Below are 19307 nucleotides of genomic sequence, written 5' to 3'. Positions count from 1 at the left end.
ATTTAGCGTCTTACTTTACTGGATGGAAGATGTATTTCTGTTACTATACTGCCATTTTACAGAGCACAGCTCCCAAGTAAAATCAATGCATTCATAAATGTAAATTTTAAAATACATGAAAAAACAGCAAGTTAACTAATTCATCTAAAAGAAAGCCAACTGGAAGTAGCCAGCACACAAAAGACTATGTGGAACAATTTCATCAGGCCTTACTTCCGGAAGTGGAATTTAATCATCCCACCACGACAGTGCAGTAGAATTTCTTTTCTTCAAATTTCCTGTCTCGTTATGGTGATGTGGTTGAGATACAGTACTCATCATAGGTGAGTAGCTTTCATGAGCCACAAGAAATTAGTGTGCTTCCTAGTTCCAAATCCATTTCCAAAGACAAATGACTTGATGAAAAAATTGTACTGTCACAAAAATGGCACGCTCCAGACACCAGACTTGTCTTTTGTATTCCCCAGAGTTGACACCACTGTCATGGTGCACTTGCTGTCTGTGGAGGGCTCTACACACTATAGACAAATGATAGAACTGTCACATGGATGCCACATTAATGCCCCAAATTCAACAAGGCTGGTGGGATGGGAGCTGCGTCTTCTGGAATTCTAATTAGTCATTTTGTGTATCTGTGACCCAGAAATACAGTACGTCAGTCCCATTGTATGTGTTTTAGACTAGGCTATGGTGGTGTAGTGCTGTTTGTTTGCACTAGATGTTCTTAGGCTGCCCAGTAAAGTCTGGGAGAATATCAGATAATTGCGGGGGGAAACTGCACAGCTATAATAAATGCTGCAAAAGTTGAGTCGGCCTAATTCTGTGTGTAATGTACAGTGAAGAAAATAAGTATTTGAACAACCTGCAAGATTGCAAGTTCTCCCACTTAGAAATCATAGAGGGGTCTGAAATTTTCACCGTAGGTGCATGCCCACTGTCAGAGAGATAATCTAAAAAGAAAATCCAGAAATCACAATGTACGATTTTTTTTCTTTTTTATTTGTGTGCTACAGCTGCAAATAAGTATTTGAACACCTGAGAAAACCAACGTTAATAATTGCTACAATAGCCTTTGTTTGGAATTATAGAGGTCAAACGTTTTCTGTAGTTCTTCACTAGGTTTACACACACTGCAGGAGGGATTTTGGCCCACTACTCCATCCAAATCTTCTCTAGATCAGACAGGTTTGTGGGCTGTCGCTGAGAAACATGGAGTTTCTTCTCCCTCCAAAGAATTTTTATTGGGTTTAGGTCTGGAGACTGGCTAGACCATGCCATAACCTTGAGATGCTTCTTACGGAGCCACTCCTTGTTTTTTCTGACTGTGTGCTTTGGGTCATTGTCATGTTGAAAGATCCATCTTCAATACTCTGACTGAGAGAAAGAGGTTGTTCCCCAAAATGTCACAATATATGGCCATGGTCATCCTCTCCTTAATAGAGTGCAGTTGTCCTGTCCCATGTGCAGAAAAACACCCCAAAGCATGATGCAACAATCCAGTGCTTCACAGTCGGGATGGTGTTCTTGGGATGGAAATGTCTTCCTCCAAACGCGGTGAGTGGCATAATGATCAAAAAATTATATTTTGGTCTCATCTGACCACAAAACGTTCTCCCATGGCTGCTCTGAATCATCCAGATGGTCATTGGCAAACTTAAGACGGGCCTTGACATGTGCTGGTTTAAGCAGGGGAACCTTCCGTTCCATGCATGATTTCAAACCGTGACGTCTTAGTGTATTACCAACAGTCACCTTGGAAACGGTGGTCCCAGCTCTTTTCAGGTCATTGACCAAGTTCTGTCGTGTAGTCCTGGGCTAATTCCTCACATTTCTAAGGATCATCTATGAGGTGATATTTTGAATGGGGCTCCACTCCGATTGAGATTGACCGTCATGTTTAGCTTCTTCCATTTTCTAATGATTGCTCCAACAGTGGACCTTTTTTCACCAAGCTGCTTGGCAATTTCTCCGTAGCGTTGTCCAGCCGTGTGGAGTTGTACAATTTTCTCTCTGGTGTCTTTGGACAGCTCTTTGGTCTTGGCCATGTTACAAGTTTGAGTCTTACTGATTTTATGGGGTGGGCAAGTGTCTTTATGCAGCTAACGACCTCACACAGGTATCTGATTCAGGATAATACGTGGAGTGGAGGTGGACTTTTAAAGGCCAACTAATAGGTCTTTGAGGGTCAGAATTCTAGCTGATAGACAGGTGTTCAAATACTTATTTGAAGGTGTATCATACATAAATTGTTAAAACTTCATACATTGTGATTTCTGGATTTTTCTTTTTAAGTTATCTCTCTCACAGTGGACATGCACCTGATGAAAATTTCAGACCCTTATATGATTTCTAAGTGGGAGAACTTGTAATTTAGCAGGGTGTTCAAATGCTCATTTTCTTCACTGTACCTGTGTAAAACACAACCCATTCTTAAGATTAATATATAGTTTTAAAAATATCTGAAATGTGTCAGTACATGCACACAGACCAGACTATTTTTGGGAAAAATGCATGGATAGTAGCAAATTTATGAAGCTCATTGTACATAGGTTTAAATATATTATATACAAAGTATAATATATATTTATATAATGTAACCATATATATAAATCTATTTAAGTATACATGTATACACGTGGGTACCTTCTAGTTGGCATATATGGGAGATACATCGTGTTTTCCTTCATTTAAGAGTCAATTCTGGAATTACGTATGATACTGGAGAGCCCATTAGAGATGAGAAACCTCAACAAACAAAACAAGAAAAGGAAAGTTGTATTCTATTCCTTTGATAATTAAATGTACAATCAATTTACTATTGTATATGCCATTATCTATTGCCTGATGTCGTAATACAAAATTATATTCATAACACAGTGTCATGGCCGTGGTTATTCCCTGTGCCTCGTGCACAACGGCTCCTGAGAGCAGCCTCCCTACCGTTTCCTTGTTTGGTAATTGTGCCTTGCATACCAGCCTCGTGTGTCATGTGATTCGTTGCAAGTTTGTTGTGCCTTGATGTCACGTTCCCGCATTCCTCGCTCCACATTTATGACTCACAGCAATCCGACGTTGCATTGTGTTTTTAACTGTGCCTTTTGCCTCACGTTTTGGATACTCCTGCATTTTGGACTGACCGCCTGAGTACCGATCTTTTGCCTGCCATTAAAACCCTCTGCTCACACTACAACTTGTCATGAGTCTTGCATCTGGATGGTCTCCTGTGTTCTGCCCCTGATAAACAGTTTATTAAACCATACCTACATTCGAACATTTGTGCACTGCTGCAACAGAGAGCGTGGGAATCACAGCAGTTTATCACTGCATTTTTTGTACCTCCATATATATAGAATAAATACTGATGAAAAATTTTACTCTCGTGCAAATGCAAATTTAGAGAGCATTTTATGAACTTTAATATGCCAGTCATACTATCCTACTTTAAAAGGTGGATTTTGTACAAACTAAAATATAAATATAAAATATGTCAACTTCAAATATGGTACTTAAATTGATTACACCACCACCATTTCCCTCTGAGACCATCATACAGGAAGAACTTTATGTAGACTCTATCGATTATTTTGTGTGAGCTCTCAACATTTGACCAATTTCACAGTTATACCTACATTTATTTTTAGTGATCTTTCTTTGAGCAGTCATACATTAATCAGGTATAACATTCAACTCAAAAGACAATTTTCTTCTCTTCACAAATACAAGTCAATAGCGATGATTGTATCAGGAAACCATACTGTGTGCTACTACCTTTTGGGTGTTTTTTTAAACAGTACATTTCTATTTACTGATAGCATATTAATAATAATAACAGTTCTGAGGTCCCAGGTTCAATCCCGGACCCGCCTGTCTGGAGTTTGCATGTTCTCCCCGTGCCTGCGTGGGTTCCCTTCAGGCACTCCGATTTCCTCCCACATTCCAAAAACATGCAACACTCTAAATTGCCCTAGGTGTGATTGTAAATGCGGCTGTTTGTTTCAATGTGCCCTGCGATTGGCTGGCAACCAGTTCTGAGTGTACCCCGCCTCCTGCCCGTTGACAGCTGGAATAGGCTCCAGCTCTCCCCGCAACCACCGTGAGGATAAGCGGCAAAGACAATGGATGGATTGATAATAAGAGAGCTCCAGTTTCCCTGTGTGAAATTTGCATATTCCTAATTTCCTAGTGTGTGTTTCTTCACGTATTCTGGTTAAACATTCCAAAATCCTGCATGTTAGATTCATTGAACACTCTAAAAATAGTGTGAATGTGAATGGTTGCTTGCATATACAGCCGTGGCCCAAAGTTTTGAGAATAACACCAATATAAATTTTCACAAAATCTACTGCCTCAATTTTTATGATGGTAATTTGAATGTACTCCACAATATTATGAAAAGTGATCAGATGAATTGATACTAATTGCAAAGTCCCTATTTGCCATGAAAATGAACTTTAGAGAGAAAAACACTGACATTTTGGGTCCATGGCCAGGAATCTCCCCAGACCTTAATCCCATTGTGAATTTATGGTTAGTCCTCAAGAGGTGGGTGGAAAAACAAAAACTGACAAATTCTGACAAACTCCAGGAACAGAAGTTAATTGACAGCATGCCAGGGCGAATTGCAGAGGTCTTGAAAAAGAAAGATCAACACTGCAAATTCTTGCAATTATACTTCAGTATAATAAAAAGACTGAAGCAGCAAAGTTTGTGAAAAGCAATCCTGGTGTCATTCTCTAAACTTTTGGCCACGACTGTCCACATGCCCTGGATTTGCCTTTCATCTGTTCAGATTATACTCTGCCTCTCAGACCAAAATTCAGCAGGATTAGACACCCCCCTCTTACAGGAAACCCTAATGAGGATAAGTGCCATAGAAAATGGATGACTGCTGCTGCTGCTAATGATGATAATTGTAATTTCTGATGACCCAGGTTCAAATTCAGCATCGTGTGTGTAGAGTTAGTATTTTCTCCCCAGGGTTGCGTGGGTTTTTTCCAGGTACTTCAGTTTCCTTCCACATCCCCAGGTAGGTTAATTGAAGAGTCTAAATAGCCCATAGGTGGGAATGTGAGTGCGAATGGTAGTTTGTTTATATGTGCCTTGCAATTTGGCTGGTGACCAGTTCAGAGTGTACCATGCCTCTCCACCAGAGTCATCTGGGATAGGCTCCAGCGCACTAGCGACCATAGTGAGGATAACTGCTACGGAAGATGGAAGAGTGAATAATAATAATAATAATCAATAATAGTATAAATATTATTATTACTGGTTTCATTAAAGAGCTTCTACCTACTGATGTATTAACCATTACAATGGCCCAAAATGCACAGTAAATTTATGGCAGCTGCCATGAAATCTCCCCTGGTGGCTGTCTAATATATTTGTCAAGACTGTACAAGTCTCCACATTCATTGGAATAAGCAACAAAATGTGTGCACTACAACGTACAATGTAAAACCATTAGATACTAAGACTTCCTCAGAAAGCTAATTTTGTATATAAAAGTAAAATTTGCATTACTGTCATTGGTGGCTCAATGAACAATTGCAGGATTATTAAAGCCCAACCGGGGGCAGTCAGAAGTCAGTTCCCATTACAGTACATTGTGACAAAAAGTGTACTCCTAGTGATGTGCTTCATTGATTGGATTGGACTACAGATATTCCTCTTCTTTTACATAGAGTATTTCATGGGCCGAGCTGGGCACCTAGGAAAGACAAATAAAGACAGATCCTGAGAAACAACACACTGCAGAGCTGCCAAAACACTCACAATCTGTACACCGGGTACACAATATCATGAAATGCAAAGTGTAATCAGAATATTGTTCAATTAACACATTTAGTCAGTGTCAATCAAAACTGATTACTGTATTATTAAAGCATATTTTGCAATTCAACTACGCAGTTGCACCTAATGTGTCAGACATTTCTCTATCCATGTAGCATGAAATATGGTTCCCCAAAAACGCATACAAAAATAAATCCAACAAGAAGCCAGACATGTGCATATATCGCCGGCCACCTTTGAAAGATAACCAAACTTTGCCTTAGGTGACTAAATCCATTAGACCTGTGACTAGGATGACGAGTTAAAAAAAACTGTTGATTACTTCAACTACAAAAAAATATGAACCATTACTATGTTGTCAAATAATCTCTGTCGACAATATAATTCCAACTCTGTGCCCCCTGCAGTATTCTTAGTTTTAGCATTGTAAATTTTCTGAATGAACGAGTCTCCATCCATCCATTTTCCAAGCTGCTTATCCTCACGAAAGTGCTGGAGCCTATCCCAGCTGACTCTAGGCGAAAGGCAGATTACACCCTGAACTGTTTGCCAGTCATTCACAGGGCACATGACAACAGCATAACTGAGTGGGAACGGAACCCACATAGCGTGTTTGGGAGAGTGTACCACTAGAGCATCAGTGACTCACTGAATGAGTATTATCTCAGTTAATTATAATTTCCAGCACTGAGCTAAGCTAATGTATTCCCCAGGATGATGTACAACGTACTGTTGATGTACATATACATTTGAATTCCTTTAAAAAATTGGCTCACAAGTTTTTTGACATTGAAGTTTAGAACCACAAATTTAAATCTAAATCTAAATTAATGCATCAGCAGACAACATCCACTGCAGCTCGAGTTGTGGTGTATTGTATATACAGCCCTGTGTTTTCAGTGTACCTGGTTGACTCCACCAACCACTAAAAGCCGATCTCTGATGACGATGAAGGAGGCCGAGCATCGGGGGAATGTCATGGATGACAACTGTTCCCATTTTTTCTTCAAAGGATGAAAAGCCTCCACTGTGTCCAGTGCAGAAGGCTCATGACCTAAGCAGAGCACAACGTAGTCATCGCAAAAGTAAGAAAACGAGAAATGCATGACATTGGACTATCATAATGTAAAGTACTTATGTAAAGAACATAACATCTTAGAATTTGCAAACTCAGACACATTGAGACTCACACCCCTCACCTTATCCAACTGAGTGTTTTGCGGATTGGCGCCAGGGCAAGGATATAAATTCATGAATGTGCAAAGTGCAGGCGAAAAATTGTGCCAGCAGGAACTGGATTCCAATAATTTATATTTGAATTTAGAGGTGAAGTGTCATCCCTATAAACATTCTAAAGTAGATATTGTAATGAAAATAAATATAACATTATTCACTTCAATGTCTATACGAAAAAATAAATTTCGGCGGAGAGCGCGTCATCTATGCACAAAGTTGCAGAAATGTCATTCTACGACATCCAAGTGGTTGCCATATTGGCTGCATCCTCTGTCTGTGACGTCACCTGGACATTCGCCAATGAAAACGCGTTGCACCCTACTATGGGAGACGAACACGCCCCTTCTGACACGGAAGCTCTTTTCGGGCAATATTATGGGTGGCCAACTAGTCAGAGACTAAGAGCCACTTTTTGCTGTGTTACTGCAAAGATCCACATCATACACATGGGTACACATAAACATCATCTTTAATCATGTATGCACACATACACAGACCTCTGCGCAGCTGAATCTAATGAAAATAACCACACCAACATGATAATATCAGTAATTTTCAACAGTTAACATTGTGTGCACTGTCTGTCACACACACACAAACTCTCAGTTCAAGCAAGTCCACAAACAATAATAGAATAATTTTCAATGACATCCTTCTCTTACTATGCTGCTTAGTGAGACTTCTGGCATTCCTTATCTTGAACAATCCTCTTCAAATCTGGCTTGTATTCTGTTGTTGCCACTCTAAGCAATTCTTTCAAATAAGTGTCAGTCAGAACAGATCGATGCTTTGATTTCACATGTTTCAGGGTAGAAAACACAGACTCGCAGACGTACGTTGACCCAAACATGGACAGTATCTTAAGCGCAGCTCGTTTGATGTTGGGAAATTTTTCAATTGGCACACTTTTCCAGAACTCAACGGTCCCTTCCCTTAAAACAGCTTTCAGTTGATCCTCCTCACAAGGTCGATCATCTCCAACTCAGCCGCAGCCTCATCTGTGATGAGCGGGGCTTTCAAACAGTCTACCTCTGCATTAAATGGGTCGACGAGGAATGTAATCTGTGGTCTTTTCAGTTGCAGATCATAGAACCGGGTCACAAAGCTTTCGTGCAGGTTTGCAACCAGTGTTGCATGTCTGTCTCTTTTCTTTTTCAGGGCGGCGCTGGTGACTTGCTCACTGGCTTTTAGCAGAGTATGAAAATGTGTTACACCTCCCTTTTGAATATTCGCCTCAAACAGCTTTAGTTTGTTGACAAACACAAACACACTTTGCACCAGGTCAGGCACCATTTTTAACTGACCCTGCAGGGTCTGGTTCAGTCTGTCCAAGTGACACAGCATGTTGACTGAAAATGCCAGATCCATAATCCACTCGAGTTCTGAGAGCTCGGGATTGTCCTCGTCCTTCTCTTCCATGAACAGTTTCACACCATCCAAAAGCTCAAAGAAGCGAGAGAGTACCTTGCTTTTTGACAAACACTACACAGTGCAGTGCAGCGGCAGGTCACCTGGAAGCCCTTGGTCCAGCTAAGCGATAAGATTCCTGAATTGCCTGTGGTTAAGCGCATGTGTGCGGATGTAGTTGACGATTTCCATCACAGGCTTCATGTCATTGTCTAAATTCAATGATTTAGACACGAGTTGCTCCCTGTGGATGATGCAGTGGAAATTCCAAAAGTCGGGAAATGTTTGATCAGCTTTGCTCAGCCCCACAACCCTGTTCACGGATCCGATCATGGCTGGCGCTCCATCCGTGGCTATTGCAGTTAGTTTCAGTATGGGGAGATTTGCTTTTGCAAACGCAGCCATCATTGCTTCTTTCACATCTATGCCACGGGTTCTGTCTTTTAATGGCACAATATCAAGGAGTTCTTTTTTGATCATACATTCATTTGACACAGTCCGTGCAAATATTGCCAACTGAGGCTTGTCTTGTATGTCACAACTTTCATCCAATGCCACTGGTTCAACAGCTGTATTAATATCCGATATTCTGCGTTCAACACTGTGGCGGGACAGGTGAACATCTGATATGCTCCGTTTTAGTTTTTCGTCTCCAGTCGCCAAGATTTCAAAGGCGTCAATGAGGCATTTTTTAATGAAGTCCCCTTCGTTGTATGGCTTTTTAGCCCGTGCTATGTTCTAAGGCAGCTGATATGATGCAAGCGTTACAAACTGCACCCGCTTTTCTGCCTGGCTTTTCAAAACGTCCAACTTGTTCTTGCCAAGTTCAGTCCTTTTTGGAAATTCCTGTTCAATGTTAGGGTGGAGTGAGCTGAAGTGACGCTGAAGATTTGAAGCTTTGAAATGAGCTAATGCTGCGTGACAAATAAGGCAGATCGGCTTGCCATTACGTTCAACAAGAAAATATAAACTCTCCCACTCTGGCAAAAACTTCCTGTTCTTCTTCATATTTTCGTTTGGCTGTGGTTTTTTTCCCCTGCCATTTCAAGAGGTAAATTGTTTACAGCACAAATGTAAGATTCTCACTCAAACAGGCTTACATGGTCAGTGTGCCATCTCGCTGTAGGGGGAGTGAATGACAGTGCCACCCAATCATTTTTGACGCATGTCATGTGAAAGCTCCTGAAGAGCCGCATCTTCTTCTTTTCCTTTCGGCTTGTCCCGTTAGGGGTCGCCACAGCGTGTCATCTTTTGCCATCTTAGCCTATCTCCTGCATCTTCCTCTCTAACCCCAACTGCCCTCATGTCTTCCCTCACCACATCCATAAACCTTCTCTTTGGTCTTCCTCTCGCTCTTTTGCCTGGGAGCTCCATCCTCAGCATCCTTCTACCAATATACTCACTCTCTCGCCTCTGAACATGTCCAAACCATCGAAGTCTGCTCTCCCAAATCTTGTCTCCAAAACATCCAGCTTTGGCTGTCCCTCTAATGAGCTCATTTCTAATCCTATCCAACTTGGTCACTCCGAGCGAGAACCTCAACATCTTCATTTCTGCCACCTCCAGTTCAGCTTCCTGTTGTCTCTTCAGTGCCGCCGTCTCTAATCCGTACATCATGGCCGGCCTCACCACTGTTTTGTAAACTTTGCCCTTCATCCTAGCAGACACTCTTCTGTCACATAACACACCAGACACCTTTCGCCAGCTGTTCCAACCTGCTTGGACCCGTTTCTTCACTTCCTGACCACACTCTCCGTTGCTCTGTATTGTTGACCCCAAGTATTTGAAGTCGTCCACCCTCGCTATCTCTTCTCCCTGTAGCCTCACTCTTCCCCCTCTACTTTTCTCATTCACGCACATATATTCTGTTTTACTTCGGCTAATCTTCATTCCTCTCCTTTCCAGTGCATGTCTCCATCTTTCCAATTGTTCCTCTGCGTGCTCCCTGCTTTCACTGCATATGACAATATCATCTGCGAACATCATGGTCCAAGGGGATTCCAGTCTAACCTCATCTGTCAGCCTATCCATTACCACTGCAAACAGGAAGGGGCTCAGAGCTGATCCCTGATGCAGTCCCACCTCCACCTTAAATTCCTCTGTCACACCTAAGGCACACCTCACCATTGTTCTGCTGCCATCATACATGTCCTGTACTATTTTAACATACTTCTCTGCCACACCAGACTTACGCATGCAGTACCACAGTTCCTCTCTTGGTACTCTGTCATAGGCTTTCTCTAGATCCACAAAGACACAATGTAGCTCCTTCTGACCTTCTCTGTACTTTTCCACGAGCATCCTCAAGGCAAATAATGCATCTGTGGTACTCTTTCTAGGCATGAAACCATACTGTTGCTCGCAGATACTTACTTCTGTCCTGAGTCTAGCCTCCACTACTCTTTCCCATAACTTCATTGTGTGGCTCATCAACTTTATTCCTCTATAGTTCCCACAGCTCTGAACATCCCCTTTGTTCTTAAAAATGGAAACTAGAACACTTTTCCTCCATTCTTCAGGCATCTTTTCGCCCGCTAGTATTCTGTTGAATAAGTTGGTCAAAAACTCCACAGCCATCTCTCTAAATTGCTTCCATACCTCTACCGGTATGTCATCAGGACCAACTGCCTTTCCAGTTTTCATCCTTTGTAGTGCCTTTCTGACTTCCCCCTTAGTAATCATTTCCACTTCCTGGTCCTTCACTCTTGCCTCTTCAACTCTTCCTTCTCTCTCATTTTCTTCATTCATCAACTTCTCAAAGTATTCTTTCCATCTATTTAGCACACTACCGGCACCAGTCAACACATTTTCATCTCTATCCTAACCCTAACCCTAATCACCCTAACCTTCTGCACATCCTTCCCATCGCTATCCTTCTGTCTGGCCAACCTGTAGAGATCCTTTTCTCCTTCTTTCGTGTCCAACCTGGTGTACATGTCTTCATATGCCTCTTGTTTAGCCTTTGCCACCTCTACCTTTGCCCTACGTCGCATCTCGATGTACTCCTTTCGCCTCTCCTCAGTCCTCTCAGTATACCACTTCTTCTTCGCTAATCTCTTTCCTTGTATGACTCCCTGTATTTTGGGGTTCCACCACCAAGTCTCCTTCTCCCCTTTCCTACCAGATGACACACCAAGTACTCTCCTGCCTGTCTCTCTGATCACCTTGGCTGTCGTCGTCCAGTCTTCCGGGAGCTTCGGTTGTCCATCGAGAGCCTGTCTCACCTCTTTCCGGAAGGCCGCACAACATTCTTCCTTTCTCAGCTTCCACCACATGGTTCTCTGCTCTACCTTTGTCTTCTTAATCTTCCTACCCATCACCAGAATCATCCTACATACTACCATCCTATGCTGTCGAGCTACACTCTCCCCTACCACTACTTTACAGTCAACCTGAAGAGCCGCATGAAACTAGTTAAATAGCCGCATGAGGCTCACGAGCTGCGTGTTGGCCAGGCCAGCACTATTGTTTCGAGCCATATTCAGATGATATGCGATCACGGCCAAACCGCCTCCCCGTCCGATCCACTTCCGTGGCGGAGATGAGACATCGCAGCTGGCCAGTGTGGCTCATTTTCAGAGTCGAGGTGGCTTATCACGGAGTCGAGTCGTGCTGCATTAGGGGGTTGTTCACAGCCGCCGCAATACGGGATGAACAACAGGGCCACTTTACTGTGTTGTCGTTGCACGCGGCTGAGTGAGGCATTGTCGGCTGCATTCTTCAGAGCCTCCGCCATCCACAAGCCCGACACGCAGCCTTCGCCGAAGCCGTGACGGGCGAACGCGGCGCCTCAGCCGGTGCGGGTCATTGTCGGCACCATGGTGGCTTACAATGGAGCCGAGCCATGGTGCTTTAGGGGGATGTTCATAGCCGCCACAGTACACGATGAACAACACCGTCGAGCTGGGGCGCTTTACTGCGTTGTCGTTGGACGCAGTTGAGTGAGGCATTGGTGCAGCGTTCTTCAGAGCCCCCGCCGTCCGTGAGCCCGAAGCGCAGAGTTCGCTGGCGACACAGCAGCCCGACGCTGTCCGACGCGCTCATCGACACATTTCATACGCGGAGCTTTTGTTACGTTATGAGAGACCGATAAAGTGGTCCGCCCCAAACTATTTATTTTTTTTTTTGTAGCTGTATACACACCTACATGACATTTGGAACCCACGAAGCTCTCATCCTCTGCACCCGTGCAATCCATTTTTCACGTCGAACCGGGTCTCTTGCAAACTTTTGAAGGGTAAATCCATTCTCCCGAGTGTTCAAGAAATGTCCAGCAATGCAACAAGCCGGAATTTTGGCTAACACGAAGGAACAACGAGCTACCTTCCCAGAGGTAAAACTAATGGAAACCAACGAGTCCACTTGGGGGCGCTTCTGTCCTTATGTCACTTCCTTCTCGAAAAGAGAGGATTTTCATGGCGGGAGTTACAAAAAGCTGTATACGTCAAAATCATGTTTTGTGGTGAAAAAACGCATGGGCCCATATTGGCTGCCGTTTTTTCATTAATAACATACTAAAAGTCATCCATTTCATGACAGTGGCCCTTTAAATAGCTAAACTTGCATAACTGTGTTGAAAAACAAAATATGTATAACAATTTGAATTTGTATTGTTTCATTTGAAACATCCATCCATCCATTTACTTCGCTGCTTAGCCTCACAAGTGTTGTGGGAGTGGTCGAGCCTATCCCAGCTGTCAATGGTCAGGTGGAAGGCACAATCACACCTAGAGGGAATTTAGACTCTTCAAATACTGCATCTTTCTGGGATGGGAAGAAACTGGTGTGTCCAGATATAATCCACGCAGGCAAACTGCACAGGGGCTGAGATTTGAACCACGGTCCTCAGAACTGTGAGCTCAACGCTCTAACCAGTTGCTTCACCAGGCCGCCATTTTTATATATTTATTATATAATTACATTATTAATTATATATATTATATAAGTCCAATAAACATTTAGTAGGATTCTTTCTGATTCAATTCCACAAGGGAATTTTAAACGAGCTGGAATAGAAATCCGGTTACCATAGGAATACCAATTTATAGAGAATACACAGATCTTCTCTTTGCCCAATCTTCTCCTTGGCCAATCAACGCCTCGGTTTTAGTGTACGTGACGTAGGGGCTCTCCAGAAAGCGAAATCTTCTCACCAGCCACAGTATTTTAACATTGTCTTGTCTCTTGCTTTCATACAGTGCAGATACTTTTTTTCCCCCTTGCGCTGCTTGCTTTGCCTCTGTTTGCATTTTTTCTTGCTGACAAACTTTGTTTTTCTTTTTTTTTTAATCTAAGCAGTGACTCCAGGATACTTTTAAACCTGTGCGACTGTACTTTTATTTTTTTGTAGATAGTCAGTTGTTGCCATATTCCAATATTTTCAGATATGCGCTCATCAATTTCTTGAGTGTGGCCAGCTAATTAGCACAACCAAGGTGTTGGCAATCAAGACCATCTGTCAAGATGCCTCCCTTTTTCACTGAGGACTATCAGGAACTACTGCAAAGGATGTCAACCCTGGAAACGAAAATCCACTGTCTCTCCCGATGTCTCAAAATGGTGAGCAGAAGTGTGGTAATAGACAGCTACATAGCTCAACAACAAGGACAGATGTGGACGGTGAAAACAATAACAGATCATCCAGCAGTTCTCCCTGGAATTAGCTGGGAGCAAAGCCCAACGATATGGGACATCTAAAAGGGAGGGCACAACACCAGCAGATTACCAAGAAATCCAGCTGACCTGCGTTGCGGGCTGCCTCAACCCCGAGTGAGGGGCCATGGACGTTAGCTCCAGGGAAGAGCAAGAAAAAAGGATTTGAGTAAATGCAAAACAGTGCGCAGCCAGCAGGCCACGCCCTGCACCACTGGGATTGGACCGAAAACTCCGGCAAAAGTAGATGTGGGGCCTTTCTGTGTATGTCTGTGACGACTGGTGCAACAACAGCGTGGCTATTGGGAGACACTGTTCACCTGACTGTTTATATCTCTCCGGATCCTAACGTTAAAGCTGCATTTTCTCCAATGCCAAACGTAAACAGCAGCGCAACAGAACAGAACTACACCACTCCCCACATTGATGAGTTAGATCACATCTCCCCACTACTCATCCTTTCATACACCCCCTCCGACGCAGATCCAGGCCCACCACAAAGACTGTAACAACCTGGCAAGAGTCTGCAAAAAGTAAATTGCAGGACTGCTTTCAGCAAACAGAATGAAACCTTTTTGTACACCAGGACCTGGAGAGATACATAGGGGCTGTACTGGACTACAGTACACTACTACAACGTCTCACTGCCCCAAGCAGTTATCCCTACTTGTTTGAAATCTACAACAATCATTCACATCTCCAAAAAGAAATCCTTAACTAGCTTCAATTACTATAGGACCTGTTGCCCTCACACCTTTCATGATGAACTGCTTGGAGAGACTGATTCTCAAGTACCTCAAAGTACCCCCTCAATTTTGACTCCCACCAGTTCGCATACTGGGTGAATAGATCAACAGAGGATGCCATCGCCATAGCTCCTCATGCATGATGAGTCACCTATAACAAACACAGACTTATGCTTGGATGCTCTTTGTGGATTATAGCTCAGATTTTAACACAATCATTCCAGATATTCTGATGACTAAACTGGATATCTCTGGCCTCCATCCTCTCACATGCACCTCAATCAAGTACGTCTTCATCATCAGACCCCGGACTGTGAGAATTGAAGAGTTCGTTTTCAAAACGAGACATAGGCATTTTTTTTCAGATTTACGAAACTCGCGCCAAAATTATCCAGCTCCGAATGGATAATTTTGGTGCGAGTTTCGTAAATCTGAAAAAAATGCCTATGTCTCGTTTTGAAAACAAACTCTTCAATTGACTCCCACCTTTCCTCCACCCATATACTGAGGACCGGCTCACAACAGGGCTGTGTGGTAAGCCTCCCTCTGTACTGTCTGTACAACTTTGACTGCAGCCCAGTCCACAAAAATATCATCGTTAATACACTGACAATACAACACTGGTTGTTCTTATCTCAAAGGGAGACGAAGCACCCTACAGCAGTGTTTTTTAACCTTTTTTTTTGAGCCAATGCACACTTTTTTCATTCAAATAAATCTCAAGGCACACCATCAGTATATTTTTTATTGCTACATGTCAAACAAGCTACCAGTAGGCGCAGTAGAGTCTCAAAAAACAAACAAGACCCAGCATTCATGATATACACAGTATCAAGGCTGTGCAATGGGGCATTTTGTCGTCAGGGTGTGTAAAAAAAATAGCAGTCTGCCATTGACTTTACAAACTCAAAACTATTTTGTGTTTCAAGGATTCAGCAATTCTTTATTCATGTAAAGGCTACATTTGGGTCAACATTTTGAGAAATTTTGATTACCATAGCTGTGCAGATGACACACAGTTATATTTATAGTTTATGGTTATATTTAGCAATGTCTCCAGATGACGACAGTTCAATTGAGGTGTCACTGTTAAAAGCAGATAAATAACTGGATGGGCCAACATTTTCTTCAACTAAATTACAACAAAACAGAGATAATTGTTATGGCCAGTAAAGAACAGCCCGTATCAGGGGGTTCGGTACCCCATACTCCCAAAGAACACCCCACAAAATTCCCCGAGGGACACGGTCATACGCCTTCTCTGAGTCCACAAAACACATGTAGACTGGTTGGGAAAACTCCCATGCACCCTCGAGGATCCTGCTGGGCGTGTAGATCCACTGTTCCACGGCCAGGACGAAAACCACATTGCTCCCCCTGAATCTGAGATTTGACTTCCTGATGGACACTCTCCCAAGCACCCCTGAATCGGCCTAACCAGTGGGGCTGCGGAGTGTGATCTCCCTATAGCTGGAACACACCCTAAAAAAGGAAGACCACCCAATCTGCCAATCCACAGGCACTGTCCCCGATGTCCATGCAACGTTGCAGAGGCATACCAACCAGGAAAGCCCCACAATATCCAAAGCCGTTAGGAACTCCAGGCGAATCTGATCCAACCACGTGGCCCTGCCACCGAGGAGCATTTTAACCACCTTGAGGACCTCAACCCCAGCATGAGAAGAGCCCGTCTCAGAGCACCAAGACTCAGCTTCCTCATGGAAAGGAGTGTTGTTGGAATTGAGGAGGTCTACAAAGTATTCTCCCCACTGACTCACAACATCGCGAGTTGAGGTCAGCAGTGCCCCATCCCCACGATACACAGTGTTGACAGTCCACTGTATCACCCTCCTGATACGCCAGACGGTGGACCAGACTTTCCTCGAAGCCGTCTTGAAGTCGTTCTCCATGGCCACACCGAACTCCTCATATGTCTGGGTTTTGGGCTCAGTGACCACGGAATCTGCATTCAGTTGCCTCAAATGATGGAGTCCCCAGAGGGGGCACTCTCCAGCACTCCCTGTAAGGACCCCAAAAAGCCTGGGTAGTTTGAAATGCCATTTGATGCATAGCCACAAACAACTGTCAGGACCCATCCCCCTCCCTGAAGGCAGAGGGAGGCTACCCTCTCAAACACCAGGGTAAACCCCAAGGTACAGACCCCGAGCCGGGGGGAAATACTTACCTCCTACGATCATCGGTACATATAAACTCCTCCACCACGATAAGGTGACGGCTCGAGGAGGGGAGGTCAGAGCATATAACTCCAATTCTAAAATCCTTTGACTGGCTTCAAGTCAGCTTTAGAATAGATTTTAAAGTTCTCCTCCTGGTCTATAAATCACTTAATGGTTTAGGTCCTGAATCCATGAAAGAAATGCTTACGGAATACAAACCCAGTAGGACTCTGAGATCGATAGACTCAGATCAAATAGTGGAGTGCGGAGTCCAAAGCAAACATGGTGAATGGTGATTATTTATACTTTTTAAAATTTCTTGCACTGTATGCTGTTTTTAATTGTACTTTTATTTTCATTTTTTTGTTGTTATCTTTATTCCCCCCCATTTTAAATGTTTTATTTCTTTGCATTCAAATGCTTTAACTAGGTAAAGCACATTCAGTTACCTTTTGTATGAAATGGGCTATATAACAATTTAATTTGCTTTCCTTTGCTTATAATACCTATCCTTAACCTTTGTGGAAGGTATCATATGGTCAGGAAGTCATAAAAAGGTGCTTCCTTTCAAACATAGGAAAGGATTGTATTGTAGTAACATATCAAACTGACTTCACGATGTTGTCTTTGTTTTTATTTCCCAATAAATGTGATTTGATTTTCATTTTGTATAAATCAATTTTCAATCTTACCAAGTCCACCTGCTACAACCATGCGGCCCCGCAGGAAAGTGGCGACAAAGTCCGCTCTTTTTTTCTTCAAGGAAACTGTGTCGTCTGATTTCAGCCAAATACCTGAACCGTGAAAATACAGGACAAACAAGGTGGGAATGATGTGGAAGAAATTGTCCCAAGATGTGTCATCATTAAGGTAACACATCCTATAATTCAGGATGAGAGCAAACAGGTCAAAAGGTCGGATCATTCTAAAAAACTGATCTGCATATTTTTGCTAACACGTAATACAGACACTAGGACCACTGTGAACAGATGTATATCCATGAACGTTTTAAACCCTTTAATGCACTAATAATACGTTGAGAATTTGAAAGTTTTGTATAAGAGATACCCTTATGTTGTAGTTTTAGATGGGCATTAATTGGCGCTTGCACTGAGACAACAAAATAATGTTCCATTTTGTTGTTTAAGAGCGAGATTGCTTTGACTTTGCTTTTGTAGTTTATATTGTTTATTTTTGTACATGCAGAAGGTAGACATGATCAAAAATTTCTTTTGGTCTAGTCCATATTTATTCCTTAATTCTTGATTCGTGTGCTATCTTGTCTAAGCACTGCATGTATGACAGTAAAAAATACTCTCACAGAAGAAAAAAACCCAGATGGAGGGGTTTGATTATTGGTGATATGGGAGCAAGATGTGAAAAATGACTGAATGGAAGCAGATTGTATGACCAAATGTGGTTATTTCTGAAAAAGATATTGCTGGAGATAGATAATAAAGCCATCTGTTTTCTGATCTTATCAGCTTTTCGTCACCAGTTTACCATCTGCAGCTCATTTCCCATCTCATCAATTCTGAAATTGGAGAAGCATGGTTTCGTGAATTTTCTGTGTGTTTGTGGAAACATTCATACTTGTTTGTGAGTGGCAGAGGATTTTATTTTACAGGGCTACTGGCAGGTAAAGCGTGATTTTTAGTATGTTTTTAATTTAAAAAAGGCAGCTGAAATAGACCCATCCGTTTTTTTCACCACAGGTCATGATGTTGTTGTATATGGATTTTTCCAACTCCCGCCATGAAAATCCTCTCGAGGCATTTGTGTTGGAGAAGAAGCAAAAAGTGGTGTTTTTTCCAGGATCGAGGGTTTATTTTAGTTTATACCTATTGTACCTCCGACAATATATATTTTTTTCGTAATGTTAGCCAAAATACTGGCTCGTCGTGTTGCTGGATTTTGCTCGAACACTCAGGAGGATGGAATCACTCTTCACACTTTTCCAAAACACCCCGTTCATCGTGAAAAATGGATTGCACAGGTGCAAAGGACGAGAGCTTTGTGGGTTCTAAATGACAGGTAGGTATGTATAGAGCTATTAAAAAAATAATAGTTGGGGGAGACGACGTAATCCTCTCAGAACGTAACAAAAGATCCGAGTAATAATAAATGAATCCGAGTAATAATAAATGACTAAAGTACGTGAGTCATGGGTGCTAAATGTGTTTATGTGCACAGGACGGCGTTGTTCATCACCGCCAGGGTCGACATTTTGCCGGTGTCGCCGGGGCTGCTGTTAGCCCGACGTAGAGGTGGATCGGGCGGGGAGGTGGTTTGGCTGCGT

General features: G+C 42.7%; 1 protein-coding gene across 8 annotated transcripts in view; it reads right to left on the bottom strand.

The window, feature by feature from the left end:
• The window catches only part of klhdc8a (kelch domain containing 8A), a 79147-nt gene that overhangs the window by 20566 nt on the left and 39274 nt on the right, over positions 1–19307 (bottom strand). For 6 of the 8 annotated variants that reach the window (XR_009796943.1, XM_061833550.1, XM_061833549.1 and 3 more), the window contains 2 exons: positions 17701–17802; positions 6696–6844 (listed from right to left, as the gene is read on the bottom strand). Coding sequence is in view for 7 of the 8 variants with exons in the window: in XM_061833550.1 (XP_061689534.1) it covers positions 6696–6844; positions 17701–17802 (251 nt within the window). In the remaining variant the exon portion in view is untranslated. Of the gene's footprint in view, positions 1–2384; positions 5708–6695; positions 6845–17700; positions 17803–19307 lie in introns of those variants that run through there. The other 2 variants (XM_061833553.1, XM_061833556.1) reach the window with 2 other exon arrangements.

Source organism: Syngnathoides biaculeatus, chromosome 10 (genome assembly GCF_019802595.1).
Source record: "Syngnathoides biaculeatus isolate LvHL_M chromosome 10, ASM1980259v1, whole genome shotgun sequence".
NCBI lineage: Eukaryota > Metazoa > Chordata > Actinopteri > Syngnathiformes > Syngnathidae > Syngnathoides > Syngnathoides biaculeatus.
This window is presented reverse-complemented; position numbering and strand designations above follow the sequence as displayed.